A 14,768-nucleotide genomic window follows, 5' to 3' on the forward strand; every position below is an offset into this window, starting at 1 on the left:
TGAATATTCAGGACTGATTTCCTTTAGGATAGACTGGTTGGATCTCGTTGCAGTCCAAGGGGCTGCCCATCTGAGTACGAAACTAGTATTAAAAGACTGATGGAAGGCAGGTTAGTACAATAATCCAACAGGACGTGTGGCAAGGTAATGTTGTCCCCTCTTCCCAACTTCCACCTTTTCCTGGGAGTGTTAAAGCAGAGACCAGATACCTTCTGGCAGAGAAGTTATTGATGAGCTGGAAAGAGGAATACTTGACCTTTAAGGTTCTTTTCTGCAATAAGATGGTATGACATGTGTGTATGATATTATATACATCACATAGAGAGAGACATAGGAGTGAGCATGAGCAAGGAAGTTATCACCACACTGCATGAAAATGAGTGTTCCCTTCTGCAAACCTTGTGACTCCTTATATGGGGTCATTGCATTTCTCTTTTTTCCCCTGTGGCCAGCTTTCCTAGACCTTACCCTAAGAGACTTTTCCCAAACAACCTCTGCTCACAGACATCTAGGTAGACAACAGGCAAGTTTCTCTGACTTCCCTTGTCTTACTGATTCCAGCTTCTTTGTCTCCCAACCCTTCGAGAGAATGGGAATAAGGAAAAGAAGGGATCAGTTTCTCATTTATGATAAACTGTCTAAAATCTGAAACCATTCTTTTACTCTATTTGCTCTCCTTGTGCCCTAACTTCTGTTCTCCTTAATCATCTGGCTGAGGATATGAGTTCAAGCTTGAGATTCATATAAACCATGCTCCAGGGCGAAATGGAAGACTTGTCAGTACAGATTTCCCCTCTTTGCATTCTGATAGTTGTAGTCCTGGGCCTTTGCTGGCAAAGGCAACTGGAATTCTGGTAAGAAAAATCCCAAGGTGCTAACTGATTACGGGGCTTGTGAGGTGAATGTTTCATTGACTATTTTGCTAGGATTGGTGGGTTTGTAAACCTCTGGAAGGCTAAGTGTCTCTGAGTGTGTTAAACTTCCGTCCTACACCAGCAAGGTCCCACTTTAGCCTCACCCTCCACATAAGCTCGCTGTTTTTAAAATAGAAGTCATCCTCCATCTTGGCTTGGGTTCCAGACCCTTTTTCTGATTCATTCATCCATCCATCCAAAATATTTGAATGCTTTGTAAGAGCATTACTCTCCTTAATCACTTTCTATTGAGGATCCTTAGTTTGGCAGTCTGTCCCTGATTACATACCCTCCCTTTTCCTGTTAATTACTTTTTTTACTAATTAATTTTTTCCCAGTGTGTTTGACCCAATGAACTTCCCTGGAATTCCTTTCCCCACAGCATTGATAAGGAGAGGAGAGGGAGGATGTAACTGTAAGGTAGAAATAAGGGATGAGAGGGTTCAACTGGTTCTTAGGGTCAAGATCCCGCCTCCCATACAACAAAGAGCTAAGCATGTGTGTGCGTGCTCGGGTGTGTAGGTGTGTGTGTTAGGTGTGGTTCACTTCAGTGCAGTGGTGGTGGGTCAGGAGAATACCAGGAAAGACACTCCCCCCTTTAACACTCCGCTCCTTTGCTCACTCACCTCCCTCATACATTACAATTACACACTTCTGTTTTCCATACAATCCAATTCCACCCCTGACACATTCATCTCTTTTCCACGGCCCCACACTGTGCACACTTTTCAGTCTTTTGTGTAGAAGTGTTTATTGCTTGAGCCCATGTCTTGCTCACTCACCTCGGACCCTTGCTTAGCTTTCTTTTTTTTTTTTAGCTTGCTTTGCACACTCCCATTTTGCACAAGCCTCTCCCTCCCTGGTGCACCTGCGCCTGTGACCACACACCTTCCATCCTCACCCGCTCCCCCCCACACCCCCATTCACACACCTATTCTCTTACCCATGTGCACACCCCCCTGCCTTGGCCACGCCCCTCCCTCCGCCCTCCCCCGGGTTCGCACACTCGCCCCCGCCTCTGGGGACACCTGCTCGCGCGGGGCAGGGCGGGGATGCGCAGCCGCGGCCCCTTCTCCTCCTCTCCCCCTCCCCGCCCCGCCCCTCCCTCCATCCCTCACCGGCTCCCCGGCTCCCGCCCCGCCCGCCCGCCGCTCCGGGGGGGTCTCCGCCGCCGCCGCCGCCGGAAGGAGCCGCCATTTGCCACCGCCGAGCGCACGGGCCGAGCCGGAGCCGGAGCCGGAGCGGGACTGGGGCCAGCAAGACGGCGATGGGGGGCGGCCCCGGCGCAGGAGGACCGGGGCTCGTAACCCCGGGGGCCCGGCCCGCTCCGGACCCGGACCCGCGGGGCGCGGCACCCTGAGCCCCCTCCCACCCCGCCCCCTGCCCCGGCCATGGCTGCCCGCCCCGCCGCCCCCGGGCCGCCAGCCCTCTCGGCCCCGCAAACCCCGGAGTCCCGGCGGTGGCAGCAGTGAACGGCTCTCGCAGGCCCCGTAGACCCCAGCCGGGCTTGGCTCTCCAGCGCGCGCCCCCTTCCCGGCCTTGTCCTCTCCCTTCCCCCCGCCGCCCGAGAGCCCCCCTTGCACGCCGCCCCCCGCCCCCCGGCGCCCGGACGATGCTCAAGTCTCGGCTCCGCATGTTCCTCAACGAGCTGAAGCTGCTGGTGCTGACGGGCGGGGGGCGGCCCCCGGCCGAGCCGCAGCCCCGGGGGGGCGGGGGAGGCGGCTGCGGCTGGGCGCCCTTCGCCGGCTGCTCGGCCCGGGACGGCGACGACGACGAAGAGGAGTACTACGGGTCCGAGCCGAGAGCCCGGGGCCTGGCCGGCGACAAGGAGCCGCGGGCCGGACCCCCGCCGCCGCCCGCGCCGCCGCCGCCGCCCCCGGGCGCTCTGGACGCCCTGTCGCTCAGCAGCAGCCTGGACAGCGGGCTCCGAACCCCTCAGTGCCGAATCTGCTTCCAGGGCCCTGAGCAGGTCAGGCCCGGGCACCCGGCGGGGCGGGGAGGGTGGGGGCGCGCACCTGGGGCGCCCGGGGAGACCGGGAGCGGGGGGCGGGGCCTGGGGAGGCTGGGCGGGACCCAGGGACCTGGGGTGGAGATGGAGTGAGGTTGGGGGGCTTGGCTGGAGACTCCAGGAGCGCAGATTTGGGGTGGCGGCGGATCAGGGGTCTCCAGGAAGGGGTGGGGCTTTCTCCTGGGAGGGCCCCACATCCTTCTCTCGGCTTAACCGAGGCAGCCTTTCTCCCCCACTTCTCTCACCCCAGGGTCTCTGTAAGGCTGAGGGCTGGGAGGTGGGTAGACAGGAGAATGCTTCTGTTCCCACCTTGAAAGGAGACGCCCAGCCGGTGCCGTCGCCTCCCTCAGCAGTTCTCTCCGTGGGGCACTTTTCTTCACTTCCCATTCCACAACTTTCCTTCTCATTCCAAAGAATATTCTTTGTTTAAATGTTATGGACAAAGTTGTCCCGGGATGGCACCAAGGGGGTGCCTCTTCCTGTCTTGAGAAATTACTTTGATTAAAGGGGAACAGCCTCCACTCCCACCCTTAGGATATCTTCCTTTCTGATTCTTGGAAACTGAGGACTGTAACCTATTCCAGTCTGCACCACATCTGTGAAACACTTTGCGGTGATGGAATGGGTTAGGAAGGCATGGCTCAGAAGCTTGCACTTCTGTTTCTCCAGATCCTAAGGGGTGGCCTTCCGGTTGGGAAGCCTGAAGGAGCACCCTCCTCAAACTCTAGGAACAGAGAAGACCCAGTATTTACCAGCCAACTCCCCCCTCCCCATCCCTTCTCTTGTCTCTTCTACTGGGTCCGGGAAGTTTACCTTGAACTCTGAATTTTTTCTTTTGGGCTTGTAGCCTTAGCGTCTTGCTTTGTTTTGGATGAAAGGCCTGATTTTTTTTTTTAAGGTAGTAGACACCTGGAGAAGAGGTTTCCCTCTCCTGGAGTGGGGTGGCGATCGCTGACCCCACTCCTGGAGTGGGGAGCTCGGGTGGCGATAGCTGACAGGGTCTCTCCTCACTCTTCCTCCAGGGGGAGCTCCTGAGCCCCTGCCGCTGCGACGGCTCCGTGCGCTGCACGCACCAGCCCTGCCTCATCCGCTGGATCAGCGAGAGGGGCTCCTGGAGCTGTGAGCTCTGCTACTTCAAGTACCAGGTCCTGGCAATCAGCACCAAGAATCCCTTGCAGGTGAGGTATAAGGGGAGCACCCTGAGACTGGGGCAGGGGCCCTTCAGCAGTTAGAATCAGGGGCCCTCCAGGCAGCTCATTTCATCCATTTACTCTTGTTTCAAAGTCACCCTCTCCTCCGTTATCATCATCTCCTGTCTATAAATATCTCCCTTCCTTCATTTACTCACAAAGACATTTATTGGGCGCCACCTGTGTGCCAGGCCCTGGGACAGTGAAAGAGGAAAAGGCAGTCGGGCTGCCGTTACTGCTGGAAGCAGACATGTAGAGTTATCTGTGTGTCAGGTTCTTGGTGTGTATTAACGCTTTTAATCCTAGTAATTATGTGCCATTAGTATCTACATTTTAAGTCAGTGAGGACATTGAGGCACAAGTAAATTTTAAAACTTGCCCGAAGTTGCTCAGCCAGAAAGTGAGTAAGGATTTGGAATTCAGATCCTAGATGATCTGATTTCCGAGCAGTTGTCTGTCATGCCTTTCTAAAATAAGACAGGAAATGGTCTCAAACAATATGAGAAGTGCCACATTCTAGACTTGATCAAGGCACAGAGAAGACAGATTATTAGTCCTACCTGAAGGGTTTCAGGAAGGCTCCTTGTGCATCCTCCTATTCAGGGCAACCCTAACCTGGCTTTCCATCTCTTTCTGTGACTTTTTGGAGCCTTTTCTCCCGTACAGTGGCAGGCCATCTCCCTGACAGTCATCGAGAAGGTCCAGATTGCAGCCATAGTTCTGGGCTCACTCTTCCTCGTCGCTAGCATCTCCTGGCTCATCTGGTCCTCACTTAGCCCTTCAGCCAAGTGGCAACGGCAAGATCTGCTCTTTCAGATCTGCTATGGCATGTATGGCTTCATGGATGTTGTCTGCATAGGTGAGGGCACCTCTCTCTCCCCCCTGCTCAGCATTTTCCTCCAGCTGACACACTTCAATTTCCCTGCCCATTCCCTCAGTCTCATGGCCGTGTTTTCTGCCATTGAGAACCTTTAGGGGAATCCTGGTGTCCCTCCCTTACCTGCTTCTCCGGGCCCTTTGCAACCCTATCTCCTCCCCCTGGAGAAATGTTGGCTTAAGTGCCTCTGGTCTAGGTCTGGGCAGCATTGACTCTGGACTTCTCATCCTCTTGCTCAGGCCTCATCGTCCATGAAGGCTCCTCCGTCTACCGTATCTTCAAGCGCTGGCAGGCAGTAAACCAGCAGTGGAAGGTCCTGAATTATGACAAGACCAAGGACATAGGAGGAGATGCAGGGGGAGGGACGGCAGGGAAGCCGGGCCCCAGGACCTCACGGACGGGCCCCCCTGCTGGGGCCACCAGCCGCCCCCCGGCTGCCCAGCGCATGCGGACGCTCTTGCCTCAGCGCTGTGGCTACACAATCCTGCATCTCCTTGGACAGCTGCGGCCACCAGATGCCCGTTCCAGTTCCAATTCTGGCCGTGAAGTTGTCATGAGGGTCACCACAGTCTGAACTGAACTTCAGGAGTGGGGATGTTGAGTCAATGCATCGGCCAGAGATGCGCTGTCGTGGCTGCTGGAGGCACCACTTGGACAAGGTGTCCGGGGCACACCGCCTCCACCACCGAGGGTCTCCGTGGACAGCTTCACGCTGGAGACACTGTCTGGCCTCTACTGCCCGCTGGGTAGAGACACCTGGATACATTCCAGTCCCCACTGACAGCCCCTCACACTCATCCTGGGGCAGCCAGTGGGCAGGTGGGGAGAGCATCATTTCTTCCCTAGAGAACCGTCCTTACCTCAGCTCCTAGGGCCTCCAGCCCCCCAGCTCCACTATGGTGACTTGGTGAAGGGGGACCAATGCCAGAAGAAAGGGGCTGTAGACCCCCACCCCATTCCCCACCCCATGGCCACAGGGCAGCTGGCAATAAGACTAGTAAACACTGACCTCCCGTTCCCTGCATGAGGGCGGGGGTACTTCCCTGTGCTCCACCCCCCCATTGCATGGGGGGAAGGGCATAAAGAATCATTTATATGCACATGGAGACTCCTTTCTCATCCGGGGGTTTTCTGGAGGGTTGGGAGGTGTGGGGAAGTTTCTCTGCAGAGGTTGCAAATCCCTAATGCAGCAGTGGTTTCTGATTTGGAGGTGTAACTCCCACTTGGTGGTGAATAATTCTCATTGGCTGCGGGGTGGCAGTGCTCAGAAGCATCTCGGGTGGACCTGACACCTGGGTGTTGTGTGATTTAGAAAAAAAATCTCCACTGTGGTTTTCCTGTCTACCTCATGGTGCTGAATTGAGGATAAATGAGGGACAGGTTGAATGCCATTGTAGGGAAAATTAGTGATGGCATAAAAAGATTTCTAGACTAGTTGATGGTGCATTTATTTCAAATAATAGCTGATTTACAAATTCCAAAATGTTTTTCAACTGGAGTTACAGAGTCTTGGAAATTTGTCTTAAGTATCATAATAGATACGGAAAATTTGAGGGGAAATAGACATTGCAAATGTGAAGGATGGTGTTTATTTGCAAGAATGAGAGCTCTTCCAGTCCCTTAAACATTGGGGGCTGGAGCAGTCCTTGTTCAGGGAATCTTGCAGGTTCTATCAATCCCTGCTAGGTAATGTGCTCACCAGAAGTGGTGTGAAGTGAATTTGGACTCGGGAGTGAGACAGACAGACTGTCCCAGGGTTATGAGTCTCCAGCCCCAGTTTAGGCTCCCTTGTTCAGGGTCATGGTCTGATCCTGGTGTGCCCCAGCTGGTTGATATTAACTGGAAGATCTTGTGCTTTGAGGCAGGTGCGTAGAGGGCTGAGAAAAGGTTTGGGAAGGACTGAATAAGATGCCAGCGCGATGCCTGGCCCCTTTCTCTTGCGGCCTTGGGGCTGTGTGTTATATGAAGGATGGTGTCTTTTATGTGAACTATTCATCAGCAATTAAAATAATTACTTCATAACATTGCTTAAGTCAGATCCAGAGACCTCTCTCTCCTATTATTGGTCCTCCTCTCGGGGAAGGCTCTGCTTTGCCTTCTCCCTGGGGGTGTTTTGGGAATGCTTTTCTGTTAAAGGTCACATATCCTTGCCTGGGAAATGGCCCTCCCTAGTCCCTCTCCAAAAGGGGTCTCAGCTGCTGTCCATGGTGCTGCCACCTGGACTCGCCTGGGAGAATAGGAATCAAAGCTGTGCTTGGATGTGAGTAGCCTGGAAGTGTTAAGTGTATCACTTCCAACCTCAGGGGATTAAAGTGGAGAGAAGACTGAGGCTGAGCCCTATACCCCCCCCCCCGACCCTTTTCCAGTGGGAAATAGTTTCCCCAGAGAGAGAACCTTCCACATTCTCCATCTGGGGACACAGAAGGACCAGACTTCACTGATGTGCCTTTCACAGACTAGCTGGTGAGAACCAGAAGGGAAACAGCAAAACTAAGTGACTCCAAGTTCTTATCCAAGTAGAGAGGGTTTAGGTAGGTATGACACAGGTGGGGTTTCCTGTGCCCAGCCTGAAGTTTCCCCCTTGATGGCCCCACATAAAGGCTTAGATGTAACCAAGAACATAGGCACTTAACGTACAAGCACACGGTCCATTTCCATGCTGGGCCCTAAAACGGGGCTAAGTGAGACAGCATTTTCCCCTCCCCTTCAGGACCATTGGAGGTACAGGTATGGAGGTTGGGACCGGCAATCTATATCGTCCTCTCTCCTTTTTCCCCCTTTAAAGGATTGTTGTCCAGGAAAGGGCCATGAGATCTGCTGCCCTTCTCAAGTGAGCAGGCCTACTTTCCCATGAGGAGCATGAATGTGAGAAATCTTGACCACTGATTCCAGGGGAAAAGGTCTGAGAGGAAGTGGGGAGTTACTCTCTCTCTAAGCTCAGAACTGCCCAAAAGCAGGTCACTTAGGTTCAAGGTGAGCTAGTGATAGTGAGTAGGGTTAGAGACTGAGAACGCAGCTGAGGGGGAGCAGTGAAAGCACCGAACCTTGGCCTTTGCACAGGTTTGGGGGTATACCCTACCCCTCCGTAGATCTTACATAAATAGATAGCCCCCAGAAGACTAGTGGCTGATGGAGTTTCTGTGGAAGGGAGCCATGTCTAGGGCAGGGGCTGAGGTGGTGAGAGGAGGAGGAAGTGTGAAGTGAAATCTCCGTCTCCATCTGCTAATTGGAATGGAGGGGAGCAGGAAGAAGGGGGACAAGTCCTGACTTGGGGAGGGAGGCGCTGCAGGGAAGGTGCTGAGAGATTCATTTGTATGGAAAATGAGTTAATCTATATACATCAGGAGGAGAGAACTGAGTCCAGCCTCTGGGGGGCCAGAGAGTGCTGACTCAGGGGAACAGGGACGCTTGCTGCCCACTCCTCTTCTGCTTTGGTGCCCTCGGGCTTCCAGCCACCCCCACACTTGGCGTTCATCCTCTCTGACATCACCTCTCTGTATCCTTATCTTTCTCTGAAGGAAATTACCTTGGAGCAACGTCTCTGAAGAGGGCAGAGTGGCCGAGCTAAGGTGTCCTTTTAGTCCTGGCAGTCCAGGTTCCAAAAGCACTCTTCTACCAAACAGTCAACCATCTCTGGCCATCTCTGCAAGTCCCTCCCCACCCCTTTTAACAGCCTAGCCCTTGAAGCTACTTTTCAACACCACCCTTCCTTAATCTCTTACAGGGAGCCAGACTTGGCTGTTCCCACCACAGGTAGAAATGTGTCTGGGTTTGTGATGCAAACCATTCTCCCAGGTGTCTAGACCTCCCATTGTTATGGGGGTGGGGGTGGGGCGGGTGGTCACTTCCGGGACCTGAGAAACCAACGTAGGGAATCTGGGTCAGGGTCTTACCTCCGGGTCTTTGTAGGAAGTGAGGGAAATAAGTCAGTCAAAAGTCAAGGATAGAACATTCAAAACAATTTTTTGATTTAAAAAACAGTATTTAAAAAACTTCAACATGTAAAAGGAAGACTTAGGTCCAAAGACATCTCTGCCTGGGATCTAAGTGGTGGGGCAAGCAAACTTAATAGTGACCAGAGAGCCAAGGAGAGTTTTTTTTTAAAATCATCACCCAGGTGAGGATAGACTCACCTTCCTAGGGGCAGGATGAGGAAGAAGCAGAGCCCGGGAAGCTGCTTGTCCCTTCTGCCACCTCATCCAGATAGAATCTGAGAGTCCACGTGGTGTCACCCAGTCAGGGATGGGCCCCGGCAAGGTGTATGAGGACAGAATAAGGCCTCATTCTTCCTCTCAAAGAGCTCACAGGCAATGAGAGAGGATCAGCCAGGGGCAGACCAGATAGACACTTAGCTCAGGCCATGGTGAGTGCTTAGCCGGCAGCATCAGTAAACACTGTGAGGCCCCAAAAGGCCAGGGGTCGAATTCTTCCTCAGGCCACCCAGCATGATGAGTTAACACTGAAGCTGGCCCTTGAAGGATGCATGTGACTAGAAGGGCTAAGCAGGCTAATGGGTCATGGTTTTCTCAAGGCTTGCTGGGTCAGGCCAGGTGCATGCTTCCTACCTCGATCAGGGCTGCTTCAAGCACTTGGCTATGGTCTTTCTAACCAGACAGACTGCAGAGAAATATACATCTCTTGGTCTCATGCCTAATAAACCCCTATGATGAGAGACACGGTGATGATGACAGCCTGTTTCCACCAGACTATCTGTCCACAAACTGTAGGTTGATGCTTCTCTCAGGTACCAGGACAGTCCGGGTCATTGGTCTGACGGGGGCAGAACCTGGCTCAGGTTGCACCTCAAAGTGGATCAAGATCTGGAAAGGGAGGAAGAAGGCTATCACTATGGAGGGATCTACAATGGTGGGCTTGGTTGGTAACGGGCATTATTAGTGTTAGGATGGTCAGTGTTGGAATGGCACCTGTGGCTACTAGGGGATGTCTTAGTCAATGAGGGTAAGAGATTATGGTAGGGAAAAAGATAGTCCAAAAACCCTCACTCACCCTCCGGGCCTATGATGGGACTGACATATTTCAGAGGATTAGGTCTCCCAAGTCTTATATGTTTCCATATGCCTATCAGGAGGGCTTCCCAGGGGGCTCAGTGGTAAAGAATCCACTTGCCAAATAGGAGGTGTGGGTTCAATCCCTGCGTCAGGAAGATCCCCTGGAGAAGGAAATGGCACCCCACTCCAGGATTCTTGCCTGAGGAATCCCATGGACAGAGGAACCTGGTGGGCTACAGTCTATGGGGTTGCAAAGAGTCAGAGATGCCTGAGTGACTGAACAACAACAAAAAATGACTATCAGAAGGAGAGATATGGGTTTAGAGCCCTCTGCTCTGGGGACGGTAGAAGATCTAGATCACTCACCTGGGCCAAGGCCATTTGCAGCTCAAGCTCTGCCAGGCGTCTCCCCATGCAGCTGCGCTTGCCAAAGCCAAAGGGGAGAGATGCAAATGGGTGGGGAGCTGGACCTTCCCCTAGCCAGCGAGCTGGACGAAAAGAATTTGGTTCCGGGAACTGGGCCGGGTCCCTTGAAGTGGCATAGTGACACAGAGTGACCAGCGTCTGGTGAGGGAGGAAAACAAACTTGTCAATTTGGGCCCAAGAATGCCAGGAGGGAGGGAAAGAACAGGACCTGTGGGCTGGGATGAAGGCAGGTTCTGGTGGACTGCGATTCGGCCATTTTCTGGAGCTACTTTTCTCTACTGCCCCATTACATCCCAGAGAGGCCAGGGAGAGGGTTTGAAGGGCTTATGGAGAGTATCTGAGAACCGGAACAGTCCCAAGGTAGGGATGGCTTAGCAGGAGGGGCCCGTAGGCTCTACTCACATTTTTGGGGATGATATATTCACCCACATAGATGTCTTTGTCTGGGACACGGGAATTTCCAGGTACCACAGGGTATAGTCTGGATGGCAGAGCACAAAGGGGAGACAACAGGGTGAAGCAAGGGCTATAGCCTTCCTCTCCTGCCACTCTCCTTCCAAACCCTTTCTTGGCCAGGGGGAGAGTACCGTTGTCCCGCACCCTCTCTCCCAGCTCCCACCCCCGTAAGCTTCCCCAGCCCTCCCCCAGCATCTTCTCTAGCTCTCCTCTCCTGCCCCCTCACCTCAGCACTTCCTTGACCACGGCCTTCAGCAGGGGCAGCTGGGACAGAGCAGTGGCTGAGGGTTGGGTACTGGAGCCGGGGCCCAAGGCAGCTGAGATCTCAGCATGGAGTGCTGTCTGGATTTCGGGGTGCCGGGAGAGTTCATACAGAGCCCAGGAGAGCGTGTTGGACACCTGCGGGGACAGGGGGAAGCGTTAGAGGTGTTGAGAGTGGGGACCCACCATAGGGGGCAGGATATGAGGCAGCCTGGACCCCAGGAGGTGCTAAGCCAAGCTGGCCTAGAGGACCACAGTGGGTTTCCAGCGGCAGGGAAATAGCCCCGAGATGGAGGAGATTAAGCTGTGGAGGTGGGGCTCCCAACACAGAGGGAGAACCTCACCGTGTCCACCCCAGCGAGGAGCAGCTCCGTCACATTGCCCAGGATGGATGCGGCGGGCAGCTCTTTCCGGAGCAAGAAGTAGGTCAGGTATGCCCCAGGTCCCGCGTCCTCCTCGGACTTCCCAAGCTGGCTCCTCAGGGCCATCTCAGCCTCTCGCTGCTCCACGTGCTGCTGGGCTGCGGGGACGGGGACAGGGTGTCCCTCACCGCCTGGGAACACCTTCATGCTCCCCCAGCCCCCCGCAGTTCCGTGCCTTGCCGTGCGTGTGCCTGCTAAGTCGCTTCAGTTATGTCCCCGACTCTCTGCGACCCCGCGGACTACAGCCCGCCAGCTCCTCTGTCCATAGGGATTCTCCAGGCAAGGATACTGGAGTGGGCTGCCATGCCTTCTTCCAAGGGATCTTCCCGACCCAGGAATCGAACTCTCATCTCTTATGTCTCCGGCACTGGCAGACGGATTCTTTACCACTAGCGCCACCTGGAAAGCCCAGCGCACCCGGGACGCCTAACCTGTCCGTGCCTTACCGAATGCAAACATCTGGTCCCAGTCTCGGCAGAGGCGGTCCCAGGGCCCGGGCACGACGCGGCGCAGCCAGCTGGGCATCGCCATGGTCAATAGCGTGGACACGAACACCGAGCCGACGGCGCGGATGAAGGTCTCTGTGTCTGGGGGCACCTCCGCCTCCAGGCAGCCGAGGCGGGAGCCCAGCAGCACCGCCGCGATGCCTGGCCGGGAGGGGGCGCTGTCAGGGCACCCCGAGACCCGGCCCGGGGCCTCCTACGCGTGTTCCCGTCCTGGGACTCACCTTCCAGTCCAAACTTGTAAAACTCTCCCGCCACGTCTCGAACCAGGGCGGGCGGCCCGGCGCCCAGTCCCCGCTGGCGCCGCAGTCTCCGCACGAGGTCACGGACCACGCCGTGTAGGGTCCCGGCATAGCGGGCGGCCGCTTGAGGCCGGAGGAGCAGCGGGGCCAGGAGGCTGCGAAGCCTCTGCCATTCTTCCCCTTCCCTGTGCGGGGGTGCGGAGAGGGGGCGCGTCAGGGCAGACGGTGGTGTGGAGAGGCGACCCGACGGGGCTGGTGGCGCTGGAGATGGAGCGTGTCGGGCCGGGGTGGCCAGGAGAGGGATAGCGTCTTCTCCCTCGGGGGTACAGAAGCCTGACCCTGCCTGCACCCGCTTTCCATCCCCACTCCTCGTTACTCATTTCCTGCCCCGGAGGGGCCTGGGTTCCTGGGTAAGCTGAGTCACAGAATCTTCCTTTGCATCTAGATCCTGGGGCCTCGGCCCCTTCCGCGAGTCCCCAAGATTCCGGCTTCAAAAGATAAGGAGGTGAACAGGCACGAGAGCCGGGCTCCACCCGAGCTTGAGCGAAACGGACTGGGGTGGGAACCTCGGTTTGCCAGAAGGTTGGGGAGAACGACCAACTTCCTCCACCTCCCCAGACTGTCTCCAGCCCGGGCCGCAAGGGAGGAAGGCAGCTGGACGTCGGGGGCTTTGGGGCCAGAGGACTCACGCGGTCAGCAGTCCGCAAGCCCGCTGGCGGCGGCGACGGTGCTCCGCCCAGGGTGAGAAGCTGCAGCGTTCGGGCCGGGGTCCCTCCTGTCGTAGCAGCTGCTCGACGAGCGTAGGGGCCGCCAGGTACACGGTGCGCACCGTCCCGAAGCTGGCCAACCACACCGGCCCGAAGCGCGAGGCGCCCCGCACCTGGGAGAGCGCGAGCAGCGGACCTGAAGACGCGGGCCGGGGGCTCCCGGCTGGGCCTGCGCCAACTCCAGGGGCGCTGTTTCGGGTTTGAAAGCGGGAGCTTCTGCTCCCAAGTGGTGTATGGCTCTGATGCTGCAAACCCCTCTCCCTCACTTCCCATCCTAGGAAGTCTGGGTGTGATGGACAAAACGGAGGAGCTGGGCGCAAAGCTGGCATTCAGCACCGCTCTTTGGCCACCTGGGCGGAGAAATCCCTAAAGCCTCCTCCTGTGGACTGTTCATCTTAGGACAAGCCCCCACGGAAGGTATAGGAGCGTTCTAGCTTTAAGAGAGTCCCGCCTCCCGCGCACTTGTTCTGGATCTACGAGCCTCCAGACGCCTGCATCGCTAGAAGGCGCGTTTTGAACGCACTCCTCCGCGGGGTATCCAGGGAACTCCGCTTCCCGCGAGCCACCGCCCCCAGTCCCAACTTCGTCTTTCCCGTAACTCATGGGCATCCGTTCCCACCCGCCCTCCTTGCTCCGTTCTGCACTAGGGTTTGTGAAAGCCAACTTCCCCAGCTTTCAGTCGTGGGAACGGCGCCCCATTCTACCTGCAGCTCGTGTAGCCGTGACAGCCCCCCTTTGCAGAAAAGCTCCGCAAGGAAGCCGGGCGTGGAGGGGCCTGGGAGGTCCGCCAAAACCCGGGGCGCTGAGTCGGAGCCTCTGGAGCCCAGTGAGGCACCCAGCTCAGGACAGCGGACGCGATGGAACACTCTGGATGCGAATTTGAGGGTCTGGGTCATGGTCTGGCTCGGGAACCCACCAAAGCTCGCTCCTCCAGAGCATCTTGCCTTGCTCCTATTTAACTCTTGGGCGCGGTAGTGGCGACGCCCCCTCCAAGCTCCTCAGCCAATCCCCTCTCCTGAGTGCTGGGGATTAGCACCCAGGAACAGTAGGCGGGGCCGGAGCGGCCAAGGCGGCGCCCTTGGGTCTCAAGTTACCAGGACCCTCTTGGGAGGCGAGGCTTGCCTCAGTTTCTCCTGGGCTGGTGCCCTAGTCCATCAGCCTAAAGATCTCTTTCTCAGAAAGTCTATTTGGTGAGGTTTAGTTGACCAAGATACAGACTCGGTCCCCAGTATTCCCAACACTTCCCCAGAGAGCTCGGGCCCCCACCTCCCCCCGGGGGCCCTCCTCGGGAATTCCCGACCTCCAGCTCATCCAGGAGGAAGAGCGGGAAGAGGCACAGCTGGAGGTCTCCTCAGATTCTTGCCCCATTGGGCTGCACCTTTTCTGTACCTGAGAATTTTTCTGCACTGCCACATGGCTCCCCCTGCCCCTATCCCCAGCGGGACAGAAGGCAGATGGGTTCATGGGTTAAAATGGTTTCAGGAGCCTTCATTTTTATTCCTTGGGGAGAGGGGGGTTGGTCTTTTGGGTCAACAAGCCCTGTCCTACCAGCCATGGGAATATGGGACTTGAGGAGCAGAAATGAAGAACCCTATTGCAAACTAGAAAAGTTGAGAGATTTTTCTGGGCTCCTGGACAGAGCAAGGGTTAAGCGAGAGTTCTGACTCTCCAGCTGACTCAGTCTCCTGTGTGT

The 14,768-nt window shown here is 55.9% G+C and overlaps 2 protein-coding genes across 3 annotated transcripts; one reads left to right on the top strand and one right to left on the bottom strand.

Moving 5' to 3' along the window:
• Positions 1-2,445: 2,445 nt before the first annotated feature.
• MARCHF9 (membrane associated ring-CH-type finger 9) lies at positions 2,446-7,021 on the top strand. Its single transcript, XM_043446505.1, has 4 exons — positions 2,446-2,883; positions 3,945-4,100; positions 4,779-4,971; positions 5,229-7,021. Exons 1-4 carry the CDS (start codon positions 2,527-2,529, stop codon positions 5,561-5,563), a joined length of 1,041 nt encoding a protein of 346 aa, XP_043302440.1. The 5' UTR covers positions 2,446-2,526; the 3' UTR covers positions 5,564-7,021.
• A 1,911-nt stretch (positions 7,022-8,932) lies between these two features.
• On the bottom strand, positions 8,933-14,406 carry LOC122427212 (25-hydroxyvitamin D-1 alpha hydroxylase, mitochondrial). 2 transcript variants are annotated; one of them, XM_043446503.1, is made up of 9 exons: positions 13,780-14,406; positions 12,998-13,188; positions 12,291-12,493; positions 12,010-12,210; positions 11,486-11,661; positions 11,107-11,279; positions 10,827-10,905; positions 10,365-10,562; positions 8,933-9,809 (listed from the first exon to the last, which is right to left on the bottom strand). In XM_043446503.1, exons 1-9 carry the CDS (start codon positions 13,969-13,971, stop codon positions 9,696-9,698), a joined length of 1,527 nt encoding a protein of 508 aa, XP_043302438.1. In that variant the 5' UTR covers positions 13,972-14,406; the 3' UTR covers positions 8,933-9,695. The 2 variants fall into 2 exon arrangements, with proteins under 2 accessions (XP_043302438.1, XP_043302436.1); XM_043446501.1 differs by having other exon boundaries at positions 12,998-13,906.
• Positions 14,407-14,768: the final 362 nt, after the last annotated feature.

Source organism: Cervus canadensis, chromosome 25 (assembly GCF_019320065.1).
Source record: "Cervus canadensis isolate Bull #8, Minnesota chromosome 25, ASM1932006v1, whole genome shotgun sequence".
Taxonomy (NCBI): Eukaryota; Metazoa; Chordata; class Mammalia; order Artiodactyla; family Cervidae; genus Cervus; species Cervus canadensis.

What these genes read in the sequence shown, in the direction of transcription:
- MARCHF9 (XM_043446505.1), top strand. Translation starts at nt 2,527, where the DNA reads ATGCTCAAGTCTCGGCTCCGCATGTTCCTCAACGAGCTGAAGCTGCTG. An exon ending in GCTTCCAGGGCCCTGAGCAG is followed by an intron (nt 2,884 to 3,944) that starts GTCAGGCCCGGG and finishes CTCTTCCTCCAG; the next exon opens with GGGGAGCTCCTGAGCCCCTG. An exon ending in GCACCAAGAATCCCTTGCAG is followed by an intron (nt 4,101 to 4,778) that starts GTGAGGTATAAG and finishes TCTCCCGTACAG; the next exon opens with TGGCAGGCCATCTCCCTGAC.
- LOC122427212 (XM_043446501.1), bottom strand. Translation starts at nt 13,404, where the DNA reads ATGCCAGCTTTGCGCCCAGCTCCTCCGTTTTGTCCATCACACCCAGAC. An exon ending in GCTTGCGGACTGCTGACCGC is followed by an intron (nt 12,494 to 12,997) that starts GTGAGTCCTCTG and finishes ACCCCCGCACAG; the next exon opens with GGAAGGGGAAGAATGGCAGA. An exon ending in TCCTCGCTGGGGTGGACACG is followed by an intron (nt 11,280 to 11,485) that starts GTGAGGTTCTCC and finishes CTGTCCCCGCAG; the next exon opens with GTGTCCAACACGCTCTCCTG.